This window comes from Stegostoma tigrinum, chromosome 31 (assembly GCF_030684315.1).
Source record: "Stegostoma tigrinum isolate sSteTig4 chromosome 31, sSteTig4.hap1, whole genome shotgun sequence".
Taxonomy (NCBI): Eukaryota; Metazoa; Chordata; class Chondrichthyes; order Orectolobiformes; family Stegostomatidae; genus Stegostoma; species Stegostoma tigrinum.
In genome coordinates this window covers 14,771,321-14,798,625 of record NC_081384.1, presented here as the reverse complement: position 1 = coordinate 14,798,625, position 27,305 = coordinate 14,771,321, and the positions used below count along the sequence as shown (strand labels likewise).

The following is a 27,305-nucleotide window of genomic DNA, read 5'->3' as shown; positions in this document are numbered from 1 at the left end:
ATGCCACTGACAAGATAATCACAGAAGAGAAAATTCACTAAGTAAATCAGTAGAATACTGACATAGTGCCAACAAGCTAATTTCTTTGGCACTTTTTTGCTGAATTTTGGAGAAACTATTCTTATAAAATACTTGCTTCTGCAAACTGGTGGAGAGAAAGGAGGTCTGTTAGTTGGAACCCAGGTCACGAAGCAAAAGATTTATTACAAGAGTTGCACCTTTTACTAGAAATTTCCATTCACCTACAACTAGTATAGTTCAAATATGTAGCATTAAGGAGTGCTCTACGATCTTATTCCTCTGAAATCTTGAAGATCAGTCACAATGCTCAAGGGATATTTGATCACAAAAAGAGGTTATAATAAATATTTTTACTTCAACAAATTTTAAAATGAGTCCCACTTCTGCATACCTTTTTCCAGAAAAAGGGAAATTACTCCACAACATGTGTTTCGTTGAAAAATCAGCACCTCTAGTACAAATTGTGATCATTTGAAATTTGACATTGTTTTTGATCTGATAACTGCAAAACAAAAAAGCTTTCACTACATGTCTCTCTTTTCAGCAATATTCAAATTAGAAATGCATTTTCTATCATAGATGTGCTGGAAGATTAATATGTTTTGCATTAAATGTTTTCTGTAAGCAATACCAGTCAAATCTGCCACATACAAATATAGTGCAAAGTTATCCTTACTCTTTTCAACTGCATTCTTTAATGTTCACCCGTAAATATTCTAACTTACATTAAAATGCCTTTTATTTAAATCACATCAATATAAAGCAAATGTAGAATTAACAGGTTTGTTCTAAGAACTTGCATCTAATGTCGGGATGGTCCAAAACACTGGCTGTTAGGCATATAATCTTATGCCCAATTTCAACATGCAAATTAAAGTCAGAAATACTTTATATACTAGATTTTACAGAAATTGGAACACATTTTAATTGCTATTAAGGCCATCTTTAAGCCTGTCAAGATATCTCTTGAATCAGAAAAAAATGGTCTTTGCCAAAGTGTTGCTATAAATTTGATGTTTGCACTATCAAAGCAGTACTGAATCATTAGAAAAGCTTGTCAAATAGAAATCATAATTTACAAATCCTGAAACAGTGAGGATTACTCACCAATCTTTAATACCTACTTTCAAAAAGACTGATGGATTAATATAAAATTTGAAGAATTGCAAGAAGGTGCGCATGGTTTTTTTTGGGTGGGGAATGCAATGCATACATTTTAACAATATGACAACACCGTTAGGATAACGTTCAGTGCTAGAATAAAGTGTGTATCCTCGATATATTGGAGTCAGTCATATTAGCAAGTTACATCAAGGATTCCCTGATGAATTAAACACAGACATAAGGCATGAGAAAGTGCCAAAGTAGAATACTGAGAATTGAGAAACTCATTTCCGATCAGATTTCTTTCATAAAATGTGTGCATAGAAATAGCAAGATTTTCCTCTTCGCTCAAAGTCTTCTGGCCTGAACTTTCAGGCCAGTACCAAACCTCTGCTTCAATTTGTCAAGGGATTGAACAAATACTTCTTTTTCTAAATTTCCACTAATGTTTTTAAAAAAGAAAACAAAAAAAAGTGTGACAAAAATTCAGATATAGGATAAAAATTATTTGGAGAGAATAATTTAGAAGTTGGCTGCCATTCTGTGTTTACTAAATGCACATCTTTAAATGCTGTTGCTCTTTATTAAATGATAACTATCACCTGCCAAATATAATGGGAAAGACTACTATTCATATTATTTTGCCAAAAACTTACAATAAAACAAGTTCAAAAAGCTGAATCAGCTAGTTAAATGAAGAACGTCCAAGTTCAGACAAGCCATTTTGCTGGATGTTAGACAGCAGGCAAAAACGTTCTCCAACGGTGGCTACTCTTAACATTTGAATAAGCAGAACACTAGCTTAAGAAAAAGTGCTTTCCTCAGTTCTCCCAGTGGCCTACGTGCCACCAAATGTCCATTCCCACTTGTGGAAGAAATGAAGTAGAAGAAAACATAAGCCATTCAAAGCAGAGGCAACAGTTTTGAGATTTATACTTATTTTTAGGTCAATTATCATTCAAAAAATATAATATAATGATGCATATTCTATAATTCGTTACATTAGTTAGCACAATCCTAAACAAAGTTACTACTTCATCACTGATGTTTTAGATGAGAAGGAACGAAATCCTAGCCAAGTTTTACTAATTTATAGGAATGGAGCATTATAATAAGAACAAGTTCACAAAGCATCCAAAGATGTGCAGCTTAGGTAGATTGGCCATGCTAAATTGCCCATAGTGTCCAGACTAGGTGAATATGCCTTGAGAAATTCAGGGTTACAGGGACAAGGTTGGGGAGTAGGTCTGGGTGGGATGTTCAGAGGGTCAGTGTGGAGTCTATGGGCTGAATGGTCTGCTTTCACACTGTGGGAATTCTACTTCATGATATAGCACCTGTCACATTTATGCAGCGAGTAAGACCCAACCATATCAATAAAATATCCCGTCTGACTAGTTGGTAAATAACTTCAGCCTCAAAGATTTGAGGCAAGATAAGACTGGTGCCATTATATACCCTGAGATGGAACAACATGTCAACATTTCATAGTTTGAATGTACTTACTGAAATTCGTCAATTCATTTTGGAGATTGATAATTTTCCCATATGTAGGTTTGACTATTTCATTGCCTGTAGCCTTCTAAAAGTATCTTTTAACTTAGAATATAATTATGTATTTGCATTGTTAAATCAGTTTGATTGGGAAAGAATACTCTCAGCTCTCATTTGGTAAAATTAATATCATTTTGCATTTTAAAAAAAAGTTCTACGTTATGAACAAAGTATGTTAACAGATTTAAACAACATTAGCCATTTCTCCAAAAGTAAACAATACGCAAGACATATTTTGAATTGACTTTGAAGTTGGATACTAACTAGAGTCATCTCGCCTCCAGAGTTAGAAAATGCACCAGGTTAGTGCAAAACTTTCTAGTTTCCACGTGCAGTCAAATCTGGAACTAGAGTCCTCATGGTGTAAAATCAATCATGCTTCTGTTCACATATTTATATTGATCCCTTGCAGCTGAAGGAAGGTGACCAGTTCTAGCTGGATGAAAACCCAGGTTCTTAAGCTAGTAAGGCTGATTACTAACTGCAGTTTTTATGGAAAATCGAAATTGGGTACAAATAAAATTCAGGAAACAATGTGGAGTTTGGAATTCAACGTCTATTAAATTTTGTGTACTAGCTATTCAAGTAACATAAAAGATATAAAAGATATAATTCCAGATGTGCCATCATATCACAAACATGTAACATGCTTAAAAATGAAGACATGGCATGCAACTTCTAAATTTACAGTTTAAAAACCTTCAAAGCAAATCTGTTGTGACCAAAAAACGGGCTTGTCTTGCAAACTGATATCAGTTATGTTACAAAATTAAACAAAGCAAACTCGACATTAGAGCAAGCCTCTAATGTAAACATGCCATTTCTGTAAGTGAAGTAGTTTAGATTGGAATCTATTTATCTACAAATATTGCCTGTAGTGAATCTATATGACGGTCATTATAAATCTATTTGTCTTTCCGATTTTGAAGAATACCAAATTTCAGTACTCAATCATCTAGGTTTATGTATTGTCCCACAGTACCACAAGAGGCCAAGGCACAAGAGAGGGGCAGTTTTCACTGTATGTGCAAATGCCAACTCTTTGGTCTTTTCCAATGTGCCTAATGAACAGCATATTCTTATGAATGCATGCCATTTAAAGTAAATCCAGAATGTAAAAATAGGTATTGAGTTGCCGTGGTGAATCAATTGCTTTGTGATACAAGCATGCATGCATAGCACTTCCACATCTGCTCAATAAGCAGCACCTACATCCCAAAAGCAACAGTGCAGTAACATAAAGGTGCTTCCATGTGGGTATAAATTCTCAGTGTTTCAGAGCTATTAACACTTGTGCACTGGTATTGAACTAATTTGTTTCATTCATCCTTCTTATGGGGCTAAATAGTCTTTATAGAACTAGGTCTTTTCAAACAAAAAATTTGGAATAAATATATTTATATATCTGAGCAGTCTAGAAATAGGAAAATCAATTTTAGCTGCAGTGCTTCACAGGCACAGCTTTTGCAGTCAGCAGCAAAATAGCAGTCCATTGCCCCAGCGCTGAGGAAAGCGGAATTTAAAACAATATCTAGTGATTGCTGCAACACATCTCATTTTTCCCACACCAACTACAGAAGATCACCAACGCTCAAAACAGCACTCTTGCTGTTTGAACAGGCTAAGCAGTAATAAGAAGAATTCACAGACAGGACACTAGAACCAAAATGCACCAGGAGTGTCAAAGTTGGGCAGTATTTGCAAACAGCGCGTACAAACTGTGATTTTGCACTCAACTGCATCATTTTGCAAGCACATTTGCCATACAAGTCAAGGAATCATCTGTAAAATCTAATGTGAAACTGAAATTCAGCCTGAACATTTTGTACTTCATGAAGATGTGAACTTGAGTTTTGCTCTTTGAGATCATCTAGACGGTCTTGATTCAATTGCGGCTGTAAAACTAAAAATCAATACTAGATTGAATACCTGACATCGGAACTATATAGGCTGAATATTGGAGGCTGTTAGACCTGTACAACAAGAATTTTAGTCCTGTGTCAAGAAGAAATGTAGGGAAAAAATATCTGGGATCCACATAAGGAAATTTGGTTTAGTGAATAATTACAGTTCGAAATTTAAAAAAATATACATTTTCCAAAAAGAATGTAGTCAAAGTATTTCCTAAAAAATTTTCCTAGGCTGGTAAAGGGATCAGGTCCTATAAGCAGTCAAATTAAATGACACAGTAATTATTCCACAAAGAGCAGAGAGTACATCACAAGCCCCATCCTGAGTAAAGGCTGATTTCCACTTTGAAGCCACAAGCTCTTATTCCAATATATATCAAAACATGTTGCAATCAGTGAATACTTGTTTTTTTTCCCCCTGGAGAATTTTAAATATAAATGTGGAATAACAGAAAAATTTGACTCAAATTTGCGTAATGAATAAGAAATATTCAACATGTGGCTCTTTATTGGAAACCAAAACACAAAATTACATCTGAACTTTTCAAAGGTAGTCCAGAAAAAAAAAATCAGATTTGCAATGCTTTACTCAAAATGATAAGCAAATGAGAAAAAAACAAAAACATTCACAAGAAACCAGAAGGGGTGGAAGGGAGGGGGGGATGGAGGAGTTCTGCATGCCATTAACTGTTACTTTTCCAGTCTTCATTAGATTCCTGCACTTATGGTTGCTTACGCTGAAAGATTCAAAACTTATTTCTCTTGTTATTGTTCTGCCTATGTTTAAAAAACAGAAGACTGGGAAAAGGAGAAACATGATTAACATTCTTGATCCTTCAGCTGCCAGCTAAAATGGCTTCAATTTGTTACAATCCCATTGTTTTGCTGAAGGAAGTATTAAAATAAATAAATACAGCTGATATAAATGCATTAGATTTTCATGATCAGTGACAGCATTTTTAACAGGTATTTTTCCTTGTGATTGTCTAAGGCAGCTCAAATTTGCTTCTAGTTTTAAACAGGTGAGGACTACTTTACTGGACTGCCTATTTCACAAGATTATGACTGGAAACTGAATATCAAGTTACAAGGAAGGGTCACTGCACCCAAAACATGAATTCTGATTTCTCTTCACAGATGCTGCCAATCTGGTTGAGCTTTGAGCAATTTCTGTTTTTGTTTCTGATTTACAGAATCTGCACTTCTTTCAATTTTTTGTTCTCATCAAATCTAAAGTTACAATAAATTACAGTGGGTCTCTTCTGTAAGAGTATTCAAACATTGACTGTATGTTGTGGCATAAAAGTCAATACATACAAAGGACCATTAAAGTTCTTATGGAGCAAATCAATTTTAGGTGTTGGTAAGGTTGAGAATTGATAGCATTTTTTATTTTAATGTAAATTCTGCATTAAAAGTGAATGTTTTCAAGGGCTCTTTTATTCATACAATATGAAAACATCAAAAGTGTGCCTGGTACATGTGGTTACTGAAGTTTAAACAATGATAGACTGTAACACAAGAGAATGGTTCCAAGCAAAGTTAAGAAAGGTGATGGCGTGGTAATATTGTCATTTGACTTTTAATCCAGAGAGCCAGCTCATGTTCTGGGAGCACAGACTTGAACACCACCGCAGATAGTGGAATGTGAATTCAGTAAAAATGTAAAGAGTCAAATGATGACCTCAAATCAATTGTTGGGATTAAACCTATCTGGTTCACTAATGTTCTTTACAGGAAGGAAACTGCCATCCTTACTTGACTGGCCTACGTGTGTCTTCAGACACATAGCAATGTGGTTAGCTTTAAAAACTTTCCTCTTATACAATTCGGGATGGATAATAAATGCCTGCCTACTCAGTGAGACCCTCATCCTGCAAATGAATAAAGAAAAACGGCTTTCCTTGGAGAGGTGAAGGCTAGGAGATTAGATACAAGTTTTTGAAATCATGAGGGATCTGGACAAAGTGGATAGGGAGAAATGGTTCCCAATCAAATAGATTAAGAAGAGAGCACAGTTTTAAAGTATTTTGCAGAAGAAGCAAATGCATGGCAAGAAATATCTGTTTCACACAATGAGGGTGTGGAATGCATTGCCTGGAAGTGAGACTGAAACAGGTTAAACTGAGGCATTCAAGAGGGCACTGAATGATTATTTAAATAGAAACAATGTACATAGCTATGAGTAAAAGCAGGAGACTGGGACCAAGTTAAAATGCTTAGTGCCAGCGCAGACACAATAGGCTGAAGAGCATTCTTCTGCACTGTAAAAATTCTGGTTCTTGATACATTATATAGAATTGTAGCATCCTCTGTCTGGGAGCAGGCCATTCAGCCCATGGAAGCCACACCAACCCACCAAAGAGCATCCAAAACACCCCATTTCCCATAGCTAATTCACCTAGCCTGCACATCCCTGGACACTATGGGCAATTTAGCACAACCAATCACCTAATCTTTACATCTTTGGATTGTTGGAGGATACCCATGCAAACGCGGGGTGGATTTGCAAACTCCACAGAGACACCCAAGGCTAGAATCAAACCTATGTCCATGGTGCTGGAAGTCACCAGTGCTTATCAGGGAGCCACAGTGCCAGCTTTAATATCTATAATAAAATTAAACTTGGTGTCCAGAAACTAACAAATCTACAGCAACAAGTGCAGCTTATAAAAATTGGTAATTAAATTTGGCTTGGAAGAATACTAGGCTCTATTACTTCTTGGACAGAGTAGGAGTGTTTATTTCCCTTCAACTGAAATAGGTGATGAACTACTTCTACGCACAGGGCTATACAATGTGAAATAATCAACCCTGGTCGAGATTCATATTCAGCTATCCTGACTTGTCCAATCAGTTTGGAATCAGACACATTAAATGGAGTGCTGCATAATGCAACTTAATTTTCTTGTAATCATTCTACTCTCAAGAACAGATAATTTAGTCAAATCCAACAACATCCACAGGCAGAAATAAACACTGGGAAGCTGCTGTTCAAATGGCTTCTGATTGCTGAGTATGTGATAATCTCCAAAATCTGAATCCAAACGGATAACACATGCATGGAGGAAAAATACCTGTTTTTCTGGGCAATTTCATAGTTTAAATTTTTGAAGTGTTATTGATTTGTAATCCAAGTTTAGATGTTCCAATTAATACCAGTGTTGACCCATTTACAAATATTAACCATTTTAAACGTAGCAGCTGCAAGTTACTGTGCATATCTATGTCAGTATTTACATTAGTCTTAGATGTAGACCACCTTTGATAAAGGAGGATAGAGGTTAAACTCTTCAAATGTACATGTCAACCTTCTCAGTGATTCTATCAAATCAAATAAAAATGACAAAGATCAAGAGCAATGTCCAAGATACCAAAGCTGAGTGGGAGACCAAGTGTAGATTTTTTATAAGGAAAACCTATACTATGGATTATTCACAAATAGTATGCAAATGCTAGTTCCCTTCATACTTTATTTGAATTTCTCACATTAACATGCCGCATCATGCAAACTGGCTGCAACCTTATTCACATGCTTACTGTACATAATTTAAAATATGGCTCTGTATTTTTGAATACAAAGTATTGCCTTTGCACCTGGGAAAAATGACTAATTAAGGACATGCAATAAATACTGACCAAACCAGCACCTCCATGTCCCCTCAAAAGAAAGTCAGGAGATCAGTGGTATAAAAGGCACCATTTTTTCCAAAAAATAATTTCAATAATTTAGCTAATTCTGACTGTAAGTATCCTCCTCCTCTAAAGTTTTAGGCTTTATCCATGAATTTCTGAGTGTGAGTTATAAAGGAGAGGCTAGACAGGTTGGGACCTTTTACACTGCAGCATAGCAGGTTGAAGGGTGGCCTTATAGAGCTTTTTAAAATCAGGGGAACATAGTTAGAGTGAATAGCAAAAGGTCTTTTCCCTAGGTCTTGGGAATTCAAAACTGGAGGGCATAAGATGAGAGGAGGAAGATTTAAAAAGGACACACGGGACAACTTTTTCACACAGGGTGGTTCGTATGGGAAATGCAGGTACAGTTAAAACATTCAAAAGACATTTGGACAGGTTATGAATAGGAAAGATTTAAGGGGGCATGGACCAAATGCAGGGAAATGGGACTAGTTTTAGTTTAGTTTGGGAAACCTGGACCAATTAAACTGAAGTCTGGTTCTGTGCTGTATGATTCTATGGCCCTAAATAAATCACCATTTGTAATTTGTTCCTCTAGTTAGTCAAAGAATTGCTTTATGTTAGAATGTTAAGTTATAAGTTAGAATGCTCTTGGACAACATAAGCGTTGACCATAATTTATAATCAAGTGAGCATATTTAAACCCTCACTCAAGATAATACAGAAGAATAGTATCAATTACCATCATTCAGTTCCCGTGACATTTTCTTTCCACAAGATTTTACACAAGAGTATTCAGTATAAATTTACACCAAATTTTCTAGGAAGCCAAGAATTATACACTTGTCCATTCAGCATCAGTGTCCAAATTTAACAACATTTAACACTTGAAGAGCTTGTAAACAGTATAGACTCAATTCAATTTTCTAGAGACATCACACCAATCACAGTTGTAATTACAAAGCACCCTTGATTATTATTAAAGTAGAAAAGCAAATAAGCAAAAAATTTAAAATCATGCAGTTTATCACAAGTGCAACTGAATTATCAGACAAATGAGCTTTAGAAAATATTTGATGCAACTATTATGAAATATTACATCTTCTTGCAATGCACGATCACAAACTGAGCTGGCAAACCAGAAACATGGGCATAACTGCCAGTGATGCACACATGCATTGCAAGCTTCAACTAATCCTCAGTGTTAAAATGAATTCAAAATTAAAAATTTACAGTAATCCGACCTCATCAAAGAATTGTTGGGTTCTCCGTAGAATATATTTCAGCTCAGTCAGCTCCAAGAAATTACGTTTTAACGCCTCCTGGTTAGTATTGATTTCCTTCAGTTCATTTTCAAGTTTCTCAAAGGTTGCCTGAAAAAAAAGCATTATTTTAGTTAAAATTCAGTATGGAACTGGAAACTTTTATTTCCACTGTATCTATTGTAGATGGTATTTTATACTGGATTATGATGTATCTCATCCAAGATACTCAAGTCATCAACTGCTCAAGTTAAGCTTCACAGCTGCTGCTAATGTCACCTGAATCCCAAAAAATATTCTTGCTGTTAAATGCAAGATTAAAGTGAGGGAGGATGGTCATTCCACTAACTGCAATAAGAAACTGTATATAATGATCAGATTCTTCAAGTTGCCCATCATGTTAATGTATAAAATGATAACATCATTATTCCAGAATCATCAGCTGCTTTAACAAGACCTTCAATTTAGAAAGGTATATGGAAGGGGTGAACACATTGATGAAACAAAGATGTAAATATTGCCTCATGCAATACAGAAAAGAAACCTCTCATTGCGCTCAATGAGCTAGAAACAAAAAGATGATTACAAAGAGTTCTCATCTCAATAATTTCTCAGGTTCTGCTCTGGAAGACAAAGTTCACCTGGTGAAGCACACACCTGAACTACTGTACTCCAGAGAAAGACAAAGGAATGTCTGACAAAAGTAAAAGCATTACTCAAACTAAATTAGTGTAAATTAAAAACACTCATGTAACCAATTCACATTAAAAGCAGAGGCTAATGTTCTTGTAGCCACATTATCATTCAGTTTATCTAGCTAGATAGCAAATCTCAGACAGAAATGAGACTTGAATGGTCATTGCTATTTTCCGCCCCCCCATTCTCTAGCATGCAAGTATATAACTAAGCTACAGTAATCCCAATCATGCTTGATTTAAGATCAGTTAACTGAGCAAAGGTCACATAACATTGAAACAAAGTTCATGCTTGTGGTATACATGGTCATGGTAATGTTATGAATCCACCATATTTATAGAATGATTGCCCTTGAAGAGAAAGTTTTAAAGCCAACTTTATAATTCTAAAGCTTACCTCCAAGTCAATCATGTCTCGAGGAAAAGGGACTTCAGGATTCTCTCCAGTGTCCAAAATGACAAGGTTTGCTTTTCGGATTTCCTTTTCAACAAATCCTGAAAACAATCAAATAATAGTTCATAAAAGCCATCTGATGAAGGACTTTAAACCATTACATATTTCAAGTAAATTTGTATTCAACCCAGAAACTGCACTATTCACCACAAAAGAAATACTTGTCTTAATCCTTCTTTTAAAAGTCCACCTCTGGCTGTTAAAATTTAGTACTGCAAACTTTTTCTTAACTGACACTTACAGGACCAGAAGTGTGCCAGAACATCAAGTATTCCAGATGATCATCACCTCATAATCAATGTAAAAACACACACTAAGGTGGTAGAAACATAATGCTATGCACATCATTGTTATACTTTATTTACAGCACTAATCACTTAAATAAAAAAAATGCTACTTTTCCTTAAACAAAACTCACCAGCAGAGAGCTGTGTAACTGGACCCTCACCTGACTACTCAGACGTCATGGTTGATCTTGGTACTTGAGGAAAAATTGGCTCGAAATTGAAACTACTGATGAGAGTTTGTGTGGCCATGCAATTGAATAAGTTTATTTACACTGAGGTAAATAATAAATTAAAAACTATAGTAACTGTGCAGAATCATACATTAAACTTCACAGTATTTGAGGTGCATAATTTTTTCCAGTTTATAAGGAGGCAGTTAAAGCAAAGTTTGCTGCATTTCCAGTTAAGAGGAAATGCTGTTAATTTATTTCTTCACACCTGTGCTATCGCTTGTTTTTTTAAAGATCTTGTTAAATATTATTCTTTAAATAGGAGGCAATTGAAACAGTGTGTAAAGTATTCAACAGGACAGAGTTTTACTTTGTTCTATCATTTGCAGAGAGTATCGTTTCAACTGGAGGGGAAAAAAAGACAAGAGAAACTGCTTTAAAAAGAATTGCGTGCAGCTTCCCTAATATTAATCCTGACATATCAAAACTTTGTGTCACGTACAAACGTGACACAGATATTAGCTAGGCTTACATAATACTTACGTAGCTTACGATCCATTTCTTCACAACGCCGAACCTCATTTACAAATTTGCGCTGAAATACATTCACATCTGGATTTAACTGCACAGAAGAGGATGAAATTGAGTAAATGCAACTAAAAAAGGGTCGAATTTCTGTGATGTTTAATTAAAATATAATATTAATTGCAGTAAAATGTTAGTTACAGGCCTTTGGACCAATAAAGTCCAGAATAGGAATGAATCCTGTATTTTGAAGAAATAAAAGTAGATGGTGCACGCATGGTGATACAACTAGCCTATCAAAATGTGGACAAAAATCAACTTGTAGTAAATTCAATAATACTTTGTGGTTGGTTGGCTCGCCAAGCTGGTTGGTTTCTCCCGCTGACGTTTCATTACCTGAGAGTAAAATCATCAGTGCAGCCTCCAATGAAGCGTCATTGTTTTCCCACCTGTCATTTGACCTTTGGAGTTCGTTGGGTTGGATTACCTTGCTTCCGGTTTTCCTTTGTAGTGGAGCGTGCATGGGGTCATGGTATTGCCGAGCAGTGTGAAATACAAACCCCCCATTGACAAAAAGAATTTTTAAAAAGACCACATATACACTCCACTGCGAGGGAAAACTGGAAGCGAGGTAATCCAGCTCAATGGACTCCAGAGTCCAAATAACTGGCGGAAAAACACAATGGCACTACATTGGAGGCTGCACTGATGATGTAGCCAGCAGGGTACCGAAACATCTGCAGAAAACAAAACAACGAATCAGCTCGGCGAGCCAAACAACCACAACATCTACAACCCGAGCTACAAATCTACTCAAGCCTTGGAATTTAATAATTCATAAATCCCCTTGGCAGCAGTATCCAATTCAGCCATTAGGGCAGACACACAAAGCAAAGTTCTAAATACCCCTAATTAGAAATTTGTGTGAAGGTAAAGTGAATTTATTGCAAATTCATTATAAACGCCCAGCCTAAAGTAATTGTTTGGATAGTATCCAGCTACGGGACACACCCTCTCAGTGGAGAGATACCATGCCATACTTTGGCATTTAACTGCAAATGAATATGAGGAATTTACTATTGCTCAGTTGAAGCAGACACAGTATATGAGACTAATGATAAAACCGCTAAGGCAGACACGTTCACAACTTAAACATGAGATACCGTCAGCACGGTGGACTGATCAAGATTCCAGGAATCCTTGTAGGTAAATATGGTATGTCAAAATAGATTGGTAGAAAAGTGAATAAGAGTGAACCACCAGGGAACTCAAGTAGTGGTGTTGTTTCTGTTGAACAGCAAAGAATGCAGGGAGCTAAGGATGAGGGACTGAGCAATTCTATCACATAAATCATCTTGGCCCACACAGGACAATGCCACACACTGGAGGGAGGGGGGACGGGTAACTTCTGCCAATGATACAGACGCCTTAGCATTATATTTAGCATGCCTCTGCTATCAACAGATTACAATGCAACTTTAACATCATGTTCCCCCAGCCACATCTACAATGTCCAGTTATTGAAACACAAGCAAGGCAGCTAAAGTTTTGGAAACAGCCACCCATTCACTTAGTTTAAAACTTAACACGTTGCTGTTTGTGAAACCACAAGCCTGTGGGTAAACAGGACAAGATCATGAATCAGCAGCAGTTAAGACACTGTTGTCTTAATGTGTTAATTTTGCAAAATTGCGCAAATCAGCAAAAAACATCAACTTACATCTCGAAATTGGACCATCCCGAGCTCTCCAAGTTCACTGACGCAACAGTAAGCAGCTTCTGACTGTAAGAAAAGCTGTGCAAGTGTCATCTCCTCACTCCTGAATAGTTCCCCCATAATGAATCACTGGAGTGATATCAACAGTTTTCACGAAGTAATGTTTCTTTTGATCTATAAACAATGAAGGGAAAAAGAATTACAATGTACAAAAAACAAAATTTCTGTTTCAATGTTACGATAAGAACGGTCTGCCAAAATTCAAAAGATTATCAAGAATGTTTAATTCCAAATTATTTGATTATGAAGGAGAGAACCATTACAAGTTCATAAATTTGCAAAGTGCCAATTTATATAGTTATAAGTGATCAATCACTTCTCTCAAAGAAAAAAACTGATAAGCACTGAAGGTAGAGGAAGTGGAAGAGGTGGATGGGCAGGAAAACATGCAAATAAGATCAACCAAACAATAGGGAGGCAGCAGAGCTGAGGAACATAACAGTGCTTATTGTGCAATGTTGCATCTAAAGAAACATTTTCCTGGACTGCTACTTGCAAAGGAATAATTTGCCACTTGATATCTATTCAGTTTATATCTACTGCACAATTTAATGAAACACCAAAATTCCTTTAAAAAAGCAGACATATTGCATGTAAGATACGACATACGTAAAAAAAGTACACCAAACAATTCAGTCTCTTGAAAAAGAAAGCTGCAGTCTCCCAGGAGTTTACAGAGACTTTCCAAAGAGTCGGAAACACAGGACCAGAGTCCCAAGGGTGGGTGTAGTGGTCAACAGTAAGCAGCAGCTGATGGCATGCTCTATGTTCCCAAAGTTCCTGCTTGCCACCTCCTCTCTCCAAATCCCTGCTCAGGATCAAAACTGTTAGCCACAAAAGGCAGCAGACTGCGAGAAATTACTATTACTACTACTACTAGAAATACCTGTCTTCTTATACTCATAAGATCTTTAACAAAGTATCCCAGGAAAATTCACAAAGTGTAAAACAAAATATGACCATCATTTATTGAGATATTAAACCAGATGACCGAAAGCATTGTCAAACACTTAGATTTTAAATAAAGTCTTGAAAGACAAAAGAAATAAAGGAGTAGGAAGATGTATGGAGGATCTTCCACAGTTTTGGACTTTGGCAGCTGAAGGTACAACTATCAAATGGGAAATTGATTAAAGTTGGGGAATGGTGAAATGGCCAGAATTGAAGGTAGTACGGATACATCGAAGAGTTGTAAGGCTAGTTGAGATTACAAAAATAGGAAGGGGTCAGGCAAACAGGAGTTTACTAGAAAGAATAAAAGTTTTATAATCCAAGCATCATTGAACTAGAAGCCAATACAAGTCAGCAAACATGGATTTAAAAAGTGAACGGGGCCTGGATATTCATTAAGATTTGGATGATAATATTGCACAGGGTAGATTGTGAAAAATCAGCCAAACGTGGATTTAAAAATAGTAAAGCATAGAGGTAATAAAAGACACAAAGGAAGGTTTCAGCTAAAAAGCACTAAACAAATACCAGCTTTACAGTACCAGTACGGTTATATTTATTTAGATGGGAGGGGGTGTTATCAATCCATTTAAAAAAGGGGCCCTTCAACCAAAATATGTTTGAGGAGGACGGCCCCCAATTATCTGACTGTTTTAATTTTATGCTTAGTAATGCAAATTCTACCACTAAGCATAGTCAGGAAATAATTGACAGATTTGGAAACAGATACAATAAATAGATCTTCACCAATTTGTGACAATCATTTCCCCTGCTATCAGTCTTAGCTAACAAAGAAGAGTCACTTTTTAAGATCTTTATTATGGAGGCTTCAAGGTCCCCAGTAAAGACACTGTAGAGTTCTCCTATGTCCATGAAATCTACGCATACAATGCATATATAGCAGTGGTTTTACTTTCAGAATCAATTACCATAACAGAATAATGATATTCATAGATTTCAAACAATACCACCGTTGTACACAATTTTCATTTGAGACTTAATCTAATAACCAGCAATAATGTGCATTTGTCATCTGTTTCTTAGAATACGTACACAAATAAGAAATGTTTGGAAAGATATATGCCAGGCGCAGGCAGGTGGGGCTAGTTTAGTTGGGATTATGGTCATCATGGACTGGTGGAACTGAAGGATCTGTTTCCATGCTGTATGACTCTTATAAACAGGAGTTCAGTATGCTGTAATATTGAAAGATTGTGCATTTTCTAGCCATGACTGTTATGATCTTTATAATATAAATTCAATACCTTTGCTCCACATTTTAAAATTATTTTTTCCTCAACAAGGTTTCTGGTTTATCCTGAAGTTATATAAAGTAATGTGTTTTAAAATTTTCCAGTGTCCTTTTGTTTTAACCATGAATACTTCTGTAATTATAGTTTATGAAACAATCTCTCGAAACTACAACAATAGATCTTCTCCATATCCAAGTAACATGTTCCGGATTGCATCCAAAGGACGGTATTAATAATTTGGCAATACTTTCACCCATTATAGAAGAATTAATATATTTGACATCAAGATTGTAGATGTGAATACAATTAGAAGGATATGAAACTGTTCAACACAAGTTAAAGCCTCTTCCAATTCAACATCATTCATCGCAATGTAGGAAATAACTTGTATATAAACTAGAACCCTTTATGTATTAAAACAGCCCAAGGTGGTTTGGAGATGCATTATTAAGCAAGCAATCAAGCCATAAGGCGATCTTGGTCAAAGGGGATTGTTTTATGGACCATCTTGAAGGAAGAAAGAAAGGAACAGAGTGGTAATTCCACACCACAAAGTTGTGGCAATTGACGATATTGCTGTCAATGGTGGTATGATCAAAAACAAACAGGCAGGTCAGTACAACAGAAGTGAACGGGTTTTAGAGTTGTAACAGATTACAGAAAAAAAAGGAGCAACAAGGAGAAGGACAGACTGAAAATGACTGTTTTAAAAATAAAACCAAGGTGTTGCTGCTGATGGTCAGTAATAAGTCAGGGAGCACAGTGATGGATGAAGTAGGATCTGGTGCAAGTTAGGTCACAGGCACAGAGGCCTGAACTAGTTAAGTTGCTGTAGGGTTTTAAAAAAAAAGCAAACCAACTGAAGTCATAAAGCCCAGTCAGAACAAATACATGGAGGATTTCTACAGTTGAGCTGAAACAGGAGTCAGTAACATTATAGTGCTGAAAAGAGGCAGATTTAGTGATAGAACAGATTCTGGTCTAAAAGAACAGAAGTTACAAACCAAACTACAAAAATTTTGACTTATTCTGTGAAAATGTATTTTTAAAGTAATACTAAATACATTTACAATGCTTAAGAATCTTATAGTGTCAACCGCTATTCATCCAATCTAATAAAAACGCCCATTCAATTCATTAATTTTCAAAATTATTCGCTTTTGAGGTTTTTTTATAGCACATACACCAGATTACATATTGGATGTTTACGGCTGTATGTCAGGGTCAAATTAGATTTCTAAAGAAAAACAGAGCAGCTCCGGTTTAACATTATCGTGTCGACAATACCCGGATCAGCAGCGCATCTATATTACAGGTATTACACAGAGGGAAGGCTTTAAAAGTAAAATCCTCCCAACCACTTAAGCAAATTTTAAACCCCTCCCTTCCCGTCCATTTCACCACCTCAATTTAAAAGGCATCTTGAAAACCTCTCTCGTCGAATTATACAGGTGACTCGGCATTATGCAATCAGGAAGGAGGAATGCAAGGGTAGAATACCAAGCAGAATTACATCCGAAGCCCGAACGGGAGAGACCGTTCAGGTCGAGGTCAGCCCTCACCAGCCTGTATAGGCCAGAGACCCTCCATGTCCCCGTCCATCACCACCGCACCCCAAATCCCCCACTCGGGCCAACGTCAACCGGTCGAAGGTATCCCACTGCGCCGCAATCAGGCAATCAATGCTAGCAACTACTGTCTTCCTCCCAACCATCGTTCCCAATCGATTCGAAGACACAGCACACACATTTTCAACAGAGAGAGAGATCATTTACCCCTAATCTCTACCTCCCACCGCATCAGTCAGCGTTTCCCCCTGCTCCGTGACAGCGACGCAATCACGTGATATTGCCTGCCCACCTGCGCAGAGCGCTCGCGCGTGCGCCTCCTTGACCCGCTGGGGAAGCTGCGCGCATCTGTTCCACCCCACAACAAAGTGGGAGACGTGCGCATGCGCTTTCGTCGGGACCCGTCAGCAGGACGCATGCGTGTCTCAATGCAGCTCTACTGCCCATTAATAATTGGGAGTGATTATGCCCCAAAGTGCTCACTAATGACGCAGAAAGAGGAATTGCTGGAAAAACTCTGCAGGTTTGGCAGCATCTATGCAGAGTTAACGTTTCGGATCCAGTAGTTCTTCTTCAGGATTGAGTGTAGCTATGAAAAGCTTGGTACATATATTCTGAAGAAGGGGTTGAGGAATGGGGAAAGAATAAACGATAGTTGGAGCTGGGGCCCAGAGAGAGAAAAAAAGTATTTGGACAGACAAAGGAATGAGTAAAGGTCAGGCTGGGAGAGTCAGTAGCAGCTAATAGGGGTCATTAGTGGCTGTCAATGGTTGTGGTAGCAACCCATGTAATGACAAAGCCTGATGTTTGGGGTTTGGTGTAAGAACCTTGAAGAAGGTACATGGGCCATAAAATTATTGAACTTGATATTGATTTGATAAGGGAAAGGTGATGGCCTAGTGGTATTATCACTGGACTGTTAATACAGAGACCCAGCTAATATCCTGTGTTTGAATCCCACCTTGGCAGATGGTGGAATTTGAATTCAGTAAAATATCTGGATTTAAGAATCTAATGATGACAGTGAGTCCATTGTTGATTGTTGGGGAAAACCCCATCTGGTTCACTAAAGACCTTTAGGGGAAGCATTTCTACCCTTACATGGTCTGGCCTACAAGTGACTCCAGACCCACAACAATGTGGGTGACTCAACTCTCCTCTGGGGAATTAGGGAAGGGCAATAAATGCTGGCCTAGCCAGCAGCACCCTAAACCTGTAAGCAAATAAAGACAAGGTTGCAAGGTCCCTAAATGGAAAATGAGATATTTTTGCAGCTTGTGCTGAGCTTTGCTGAAACATTGCAGCAAGCCTGAGATAGAGATTTTTGACCAGGGAACATGGTGATATGTTGAACTGATAGGTAACAGGATGTTTGGGGTAATGTTTTGCAATTATTCTTTTGTTCAGTGCTTATTATTGATCTTTTCCTGCCATTCCACAAAGAACTGTAAAGTTAAATAAAATTCTAAGATGTTTGAAGCGTACAAATTTTTCAGCCAACACACATGCCAACCTGCAAAATGCTCAGTAAAGAACTCGGGTAAAACTAACAAAAGCTTGCACCCTCATGGGGAAAAATCAGCTTGTCAAATAATAAGTGGTTGTAACGCAGCCCTTAAGATGCTCAAAAATTAAGGTGGCAAGGCAAGTGAATAAGTTAAAGCTTTTATTGGATTTCAGAATTTATATCAGCATCTTGGATCCATGTCTCAGCTTGTTTGTGAAAACTGAAACCCAATGACCTGACATGTAAGAATTAATTATAGTGCAGTGGGCGTGGACCTCAGCTATAGTTAAACTTGAACTACGCAGATCCATGATAAGGAGTAAAACGTGCAATATCTATGACTATATACATTTTGAAGAGGAAATCAGTTCTAATTGTGCAAAACTTGCTTTCTAAGGAAAGGATGTAGCCCAAGGAAATTTTCATTGATGGATTTGCAATATGAAGTGTTGCATACAGTAATGGAAAGAGCATAGAAAATAGAAACAGAAGGGGCCCTTTGAGTCTGCTATGCTATTCAGTAGGATCATGGCTGAACTGATGGTCCTCCTCAACTTAAAGTTGTGCCCTTGTTTCTGAGACAATGTTCATTGGCCCTAACTCTCACAGAAGGGGAAGCAACCTCTCAGCATTTACCTTGTCAAGCCCCCTTAAGAATCCTGTATGTCTGAATGAGATCACTTCTCATTCATCTAAATTCTAATGAGTACAATCCAAATCTGTTCAGCATTGCTAATAAGACAATCCCTTGTGAGCCTTTTTTGAACTGTCCCAAATTGCTCACAGTAGTTCAGAGGTAGTCACACCAACTTGTATAGTGGCAGCAAGACCTCCCTATTCTTCAATAAGGTTGGAGCTCCATTCAATCTGATGATGCTCTACAGTCAAACAAGAGAGTAGCTTTGGATATGAAAGGCAACTTATGTGTCATAAATGTCTCCCAATGAAGAATGATGTCGAACCACAATTTTAAAATTCGCTAGTGGTTGTTCCTCTACCACCGTAAACCAAATAGATGAAGCAAGGAAAGGGAACCAGTGGCAGCATTATTCTTCCCATAAGTACCACATGAAGTGTTTCACTTCTCTGCCTGCTTCTATTCTGCTGCCTCTTTGCTGTATACATTTCTCTTTGCTATCCAGATCCAAAACTCTCAAAAAAATCTGGGGTCATCCTTCTAACATTAACTACTCTATCATTTGTGGCTCAGATGCCAAGACTGAAACGTTATGAAATAGCTCCCTTAGTCACTCTATGGTAGTTTTTTTTTACCTCCAGGCCCTTCTAAAACACCACACTTTTGAGCAAACCTTTGGTCATTGGTTCCAAGACCTTCTTCTGAGTAATATAGTTCAGAGACAAATATTTTTTGATAATATTTCTCTGAATTGCATTCGGATGCTCTATTAAACACACTGTATAAAGGCAAGTCCTTGTTCCAGTTAAAATTAGGTTTAAGAATAGTTCTTGAAATAGAGTTAACATTTAAAGTATGACACTTAGAGTCAAAGTGTTGACTCTGATTCTCTCCACTGCTGCTACCAGACCAGCATTTACTGTTCTCATTTCAGACTTGCAGCATCCTCAATATTTTGCTGTTATAAGAATGCGTGTTTCTGTCTTTCATTTTAATTAAACTCCCAATTCTCAGCAGATGGATACAAAATATTGAATGGCTGGTTTTCAATACAGAGGCAGTACTAGCCTTGGAAGCAACAATGTTATTTTGTATGGTTCAAGGAATTGGTTGAATGTTCTCTGCAAAGACTTAACAGCTAAGCAGAAGTTCACAGCTCTTCAGTCCCAAAAGCACCACCAGCACTGGGCTGCAGCAAACCATGGAACTGGATCAGTGATGGAGACTTCTAGCACATGGAGGCAGGCTCTGGTAAGAGGCAGTGTTCATGGAGTTGATCGAGTGGAAGCAGTCCTATCTACTGGAGAGAATCCCGTCCTGGGGCACAAGGTACGTGGACAAGAGGGTCACCCACCTCCTGAGCTCTCAGTCAGGCCAGCAGAGTAGACTTGGCCACCTCACCACAATCTATCGCTGATGAAATATCAGCAACTGTGGGGGAAAAGCCCTTAAGGCCATTTATTGAACATTGAAGGGTCTGAACTGATCTAAGGGCAGACTGACACCTGACATTGTCCCATTTGTGATAGGACCAATTGATGACTCTTTTGGTTTCTGGTAGTATCCCTATCTTTAAGCTAGAAGTATTGGAGTCCCATCTGCTCCAGTGGTGTGCCATAACATGTCTGAACAAGTTGATTCAAAATATCTAAGACCCCAGTGGAGGCAGGTAGGCAATGGGCATTGTGACTTAACTCCAGCCATTCCACCCAGCTTTGCAACCCTCTCCACGATATCTGCTAGCCTGTTCTCAGTGGGGGAGTGGCTTAAAGTCCTGTCCCATGTCCCTATTTAGAGGAAGAGGGCAAGCTTCCAGTAGTCATCTTATATTATTCCTTTGATAATGTAACAAACAATGAGCTCTCTAAGATAACAAAGTGTGGAGCTGGATGAACACAGCAGGCCAAGCAGCATCTTGGGAGCACAAAAGCTGACGTTTCAGGCCTAGACCCTTCATCAGAAAAGTGGGATAAGGAGAGGATTCTGAAATAAATAGGGAGAGAGGGGGAGGCAGACCGAAGATGGATAGAGGACAGGAGAGTATGGTTGGGGAGGTAGGGAGGGGATAGGTCAGTCCGGGGAGGACAGACAGGTCAAGGGGGCGGGATGAGGTTAGTAGGTTGGAAATGGAGGTGCGGCTTGAGGGGGGAGGAGGGGATAGGTGAGAGGAAGAACAGGTTAGGTAGGCGGGTACAAGCTGGACTGGTTTTGGGATGCAGTGGGGGGAGGGGAGATTTTGAAATTGGTGAAATCCACATTGATACCATTGGGCTGCAGGGTTCCCAAGTAGAATATGAGTTGCTATTCCTGCAATCTCTCTAAGTTTTTATTGTTATGAGTGACCTTTTCATTTCAATATGAAATATCTTTGCATTTTTTAAAAATTTGGAATCTGAAAAGACACAGCTTTCAAAGATCTGCACAGTGGCTTCATGATTACCACTTGGCTGTGTGAGCATACACCTCAGAGATCCCATTATTTATAAAAGTTTAGAAGTAACTCATTGGCTTTAAAGCATTTGGGATGTTGCAAAAAAGACAAAGTGTGTTTTATAAATGCAAACAACGACTAGAAATTTCATTGCTCTCATACGACAGGCAGGTGGGGAGTATGTATGAATGGTTGGGATGGCCTAGAAGAGAGTGGGTGGTATCTACCTCCTTATGTTCCAATTTAATCAGTAACAGAGCTTATAATAGCACCACGTACTCATCCACAGGCTGCTCTGCACAATTTCTTGTTTGAACAAGACTCAGTCCTTCCTGTGGACAATCTCCTGGTGCTCACCACACCTTTTGATGTTGGGTGATCAGGTCAAAGAATGGATAGCTGAGCATTTCGTAAGGCTAAACTAGGCAATCCCGAAATGCTCTGCAAGAGGACTGACACAGAACGCTGAGAAGAAATCACTGATCAATCGCAAGAGTAACAGGACTAATCTACCAATTGTTACGTGGGAATTCCTTTTAAATCAGATGGTATTGGAATAAGATACAGAAAGTAGTGGATCCTGAACCCTAGGTTCATTGAGCTGCTGGATATTGCTGATTTTGGTGGGTGGGGGGGGGGGGGGGGGGGTGGGGGGGGAGTGGTGGAACCAGGGCTCACCTATGTTGTTGAACCAATAGCTGGGAGGTAATCTCAGAAAATGGGTCAGGGCAGGGTTTTGCTTGAAGCCAGGAAACTGGTGGATGATGTGGAGACATGCAACTTACTCTGCAGAACCTGAAGTGACAGTGTGTAATGGCTAAACTGAAGTGCAGTCAGTGAGTGACGCAGAAGCCAGAAGTGATAAATATTTTGTGAATCCAGAGGCCACATTCTGTGCAGGGAGGCCTATCTCACCCCAGAAAACATTGCTGGGGGAACTGCTGGAAGGGAGAACGTGAAGCAATACATTTTGCTGATCATATGACTCCTGGAGCTCAGATTGACATAGACCCCAACATGGTGGTTCCACCAGAGAGCTTGGATCTATAGCTAGGTATCCATACAGGTAGGAGCTGAGAAGTCCTTGATCAAATGCTGGATTCCACCCCTGTATCATTTGCCTGATTGGTCTTTCAAGAATAGAACATTGCTATTAATATGGACTCAAATAATTGAATCAGATAATCATGCAGCAGTTTAGCATGCAATCATTGCATGCTATGTGTAATTGCTGGGATGCCAATTCTAAAACAAGGAAATGCTATTTGGGACATCCTAGTTTCGGTGGCAAAGGTGATGGAAGGGTCTGAGTAAAGGAACTGAGCAGATCTCTAGGATCTCCACTAGCAGATGGCGACTGTTGAACTGACCCTAGGTGGAAAGAAAGGTGTCTTTGACGGGGAAAAGGTGATGAAAAAGGAGCAGTCAGACAAAGGAATTTCTCAGTCCAATATATTCCACACAGTTTTTCCATGTACAGAGTGTAAATTATTCCGCATTTATCCTTAATTTCATTTCCTATTTGTAAAAATCTGGTGCCAGTGAAATGAAGAATCCTTGCTATCATAGAGTACCTCCAGTGTGGAAACAGGCCATTCAGCCCAACAAGTCCACACCCGCCCTCCAAAGAGAAAATCCACACAGATACAGGGAGAACATGCAAACTCCCCATGGATGGTCATCCAAGGCTGGGGTTGAACGTGGGTCCCTGACACAGTGAGGCAGCAGTACTAACCATGGCAACAAAATGTGAGGCTGGATGAACACAGCAGGCCAAGCAGCATCTCAGGAGCACAAAAGCTGACGTTTCGGGCCTAGACCCTTCATCAGAGAGGGGGATGGGGTGAGGGTTCTGGAATAAATAGGGAGAGAGGGGGAGGCGGACCGAAGATGGAGGGAAAAGAAGATAGGTGGAGACAAGAGAGTTGCAATGGGAGAGAGATTCCCTGAGGTTGGTCCGGAGGGTAACTTCTTCAGGTTAGGCATCCCTGGAAGATTTCGTGCAGTTGCAGGGGAAGGTGCCGGGTGTGGTGGGGTTGGAGGGCAGTGTGGAGCGAACAAGGGAGTCACGGAGAGAGTGGTCTCTCCGGAAATCAGACAGGGATGGGGATGCAAAATGTCTTGGGTGGTGGGGTCGGATTGTAGATGGCGGAAGTGTCGGAGGATGATGCGTTGTATCCGGAGGTTGGTGGAGTGGTGTGTGAGAACGAGGGGGATCCTCTTTGGGCAGTTGTGGCGGGGGCGGGGTGTGAGGGACATGTTGCGGGAAATACGGGAGACGCGGTCGAGGGCGTTCTCAATCACTGTGGGAGGAAAGTTGCGGTCCTGGAAGAACTTGAACATCTGGGATGTGCGGGAGTGGAATGTCTTATCGTGGGACCAGATGCGGCGGAGGCAGAGGAATTGGGAATAGGGGATGGAATTTTTGCAAGAGGGTGGGTGGGAGGAGGTGTACTCTAGGTAGCTGTGGGAGTCGTTGGGCTTGAAATGGACATCAGTTACAAGCTGGTTGCCTGAGATGGAGACTGAGAGGTCCAGGAAGGTGAGGGATGTGCTGGAGATGGCCCAGGTGAACTGAAGGTTGGGATGGAAGGTGTTGGTGAAGTGGATGAACTGTTCGAGCTCCTCTGGGGAGCAAGAGGCGGCGCCGATACAGTCATCAATGTACCGGAGGAAGAAGTGGGGTTTGGGGCCTGTGTAGGTGCAGAAGAGGGACTGTTCCGGAGAGACCACTCTCTCCGTGACTCCCTTGTTCGCTCCACACTGCCCTCCAACCCCACCACACCCGGCACCTTCCCCTGCAACCGCAGGAAATGCTACACTTGCCCCCACACCTCCTCCCTCACCCCTATCCCAGGCCCTAAGATGACATTCCACATTAAGCAGAGGTTCACCTGCACATCTGCCAACGTGGTATACTGCATCCACTCTACCTGGTGTGGCTTCCTCTACATTGGGGAAACCAAGCGGAGGCTTGGAGACCGCTTTGCAGAACACCTCCGCTCAGTTCGCAACAAACTACTGCACCTCCCAGTCGCAAACCATTTCCACTCCCCCTCCCATTCTTTAGATGACATGTCCATCATTGGCCTCCTGCAGTGCCACAATGATGCCCCCCGAAGGTTGCAGGAACAGCAACTCATATTCCGCCTGGGAACCCTGCAGCCTAATGGTATCAATGTGGACTTCACCAGTTTCAAAATCTCCACTTCCCCAACTGCATCCCTAAACCAGCCCAGTTCGTCCCCTCCCCCCACTGCACCACACAACCAGCCCAGCTCTTCCCCTCCACCTACTGCATCCCAAAACCAGTCCAACCTGTCTCTGCCTCCCTAACCGGTTCTTCCTCTCACCCATCCCTTCCTCCCACCCCAAGCCACACCCCCATCTACCTACTAACCTCATCCCACCTCCTTGACCTGTCCGTCTTCCCTGGACTGACCTATCCCCTCCTACCTCCCCACCTATACTCCCTCCACCTATCTTCTTTTCTCTCCATCTTCGGTCCGCCTCCCCCTCTCTCCCTATTTATTCCAGAACCCTCACCCCATCCCCCTCTCTGATGAAGGGTCTAGGCCCAAAACGTCAGCTTTTGTGCTCCTGAGATGCCGCTTGGCCTGCTGTATTCATCCAGCCTCACATTTTGTTGTTTTGGATTCTCCAGCATCTGCAGTTCCCATTATCTCTAGTACTAACCATGAAGTCACTGCGCTGAACACTGCGTATTTCATCTCATATTACAGATAATTTAAAGAAATGTGATTTTAAGTGCAGAGCCTCCACATAATCAGTTGAGCCTGTCAAATCAGATCTAAGCCTGTTGGTGAAATGTGTAAGGCACCATTTCAGCGTGAATAGAATTCATTGAATACTCACACTGACAATTCATTGCATAACCAGTACTACCTGTACTCCCCTTTTTTTCTAATAAACATATTTCAGACATGTTATGGTACATTTCTGGGATAGATGGGATTTGAACTTGCTGACCTAGAGGTAGCAGCACTATCCCTGTGCCACAAACGCCCCTGTTACTGCTTTATATTTATTCAATCACTTAAATAACCAATTAACCCCAGTCAGCAGCTGAACTCTTGCCATACTGACAAGCCCACACTCTCATGCCAGTGAACAGAATGATGGATACAGTGAAGGGTGGTGGAATCAAAAATTCACTTACAGTTTTTTGATGAAGGAATTATATATTGAACTGGACACTTGTTGGTAGATTTCCATGTTCTTAAAAGATCATGGTTCATTGTCGGTTTGTTCTCAGGGTTCATCATTTTTTTGCAGAACTGAATACCACTTCCAAAGGAAGTGTCTTTGTTATTGGTGTTCCTGTGTTACTCCCTGTTTCAGGATGTTTCTTTTCTGTAGCAAAAAAAAATACACTTTATATACACTCAGGAGTTGTTTCCGATGTGTCGAAACAGGGCTGTTGGCTCACAACAGGAATAATTCATTTTCTTACGAAGAGTTTTGATTGTCCATTGTTAGAGATTACCTGTTATCTTTCGATATAGATAGATAGAGGGGTTTCTGTCTTCACTTTGGCACAAAGATTTCAGTTTTAAGTATCCTGTTCCATCAATACATGCAGTCAAGAAGTCTAGTCCCAGAGTAATAAGGTTTCAGTGTGAGCTATGTATTCCAGATGATGAATTTTAATGTCCAGGTAATTACCCCAGGGCAAGCTTTTCCCTGTGTCGTAATCAGTCCTAGCCATTAAGCATTTCTTTGTATATTCCTTTGAGTTTGGCTGCTTTCAGGTTCTATGACTTTGGAGGGCTCTTATGATGTGGTAGTGTCCCTGCCTCTGGGCTAGAAAGCCCAGGTTCAAGTGCTACCTGCTCCAGGACCGCAACCTTCCCCCCACAGTGGTCGAGAACGCCCTTGGCTGCCTCTCCCACATTTCCCACCACACATCCCTCAAACTCTTCCCCCGCCACAACCACCCCAAGAGGATCCCCCTTGTTCTCACATACCACCCCACCAACCTCTGGATACAACGCATCATCCTCTGACAGTTCCGCCATATACAATCTGACCCCACCACCCAAGACATTTTTCCCCCACCCTTGTCTGCCTTCCGGAGAGACCACTCTCTCCATGACTCCCTTGTCTGCTCCACACTTCCCTCCAACCCCACCAAACGTGGCACCTTCCCCTGCAACTGCAGGAAATGCTACACTTGCCCCCATACCTCCTCCCTCACCCCCATCCCAGGTCCCTAGATGACCTTCCACATTAAGCAGAGGTTCACCTGCACATCTGCCAATGAGGTATACTGTATCCATTGTACCCGGTGTGGCATCCTCTACATTGGGGAAACCAAGCGGAGGCTTGGGGACCGCTTTGCAGAACACCTCTGCTTGGTTTGCAAGAAACAACTGCACCTCCCAGTCGCAAACCATTTTAACTCCCCCTCCCATTCCTCAGATGACATGTCCATCATGGGCCTCCTGCAGTGCCACAATGATGCCACCCGAAGGTTGCAAGAACAGCAACTCATATTCCGCTTGGGAACCCTGCAGCCCAATGGAATCAATGTGGACTTCAC

At 40.0% G+C, this 27,305-nt stretch overlaps 1 protein-coding gene across 10 annotated transcripts in view; it reads right to left on the bottom strand.

Moving 5' to 3' along the window:
• LOC125466310 (V-type proton ATPase 116 kDa subunit a 1) overlaps window positions 1-25,944 on the bottom strand; it is a 52,802-nt gene extending 26,858 nt beyond the window's left edge. For 5 of the 10 annotated variants that reach the window (XR_009442839.1, XM_048560650.2, XM_059638726.1 and 2 more), the window contains exons 1-5: window positions 17,100-17,368; window positions 13,339-13,509; window positions 11,637-11,715; window positions 10,580-10,677; window positions 9,470-9,598 (exon numbers count right to left, since the gene is read on the bottom strand). Coding sequence is in view for 9 of the 10 variants with exons in the window: in XM_048560650.2 (XP_048416607.1) it covers window positions 9,470-9,598; window positions 10,580-10,677; window positions 11,637-11,715; window positions 13,339-13,455 (423 nt within the window). In the remaining variant the exon portion in view is untranslated. The other 5 variants (XM_059638724.1, XM_048560649.2, XM_059638725.1 and 2 more) reach the window with 5 other exon arrangements.
• Window positions 25,945-27,305: the final 1,361 nt, after the last annotated feature.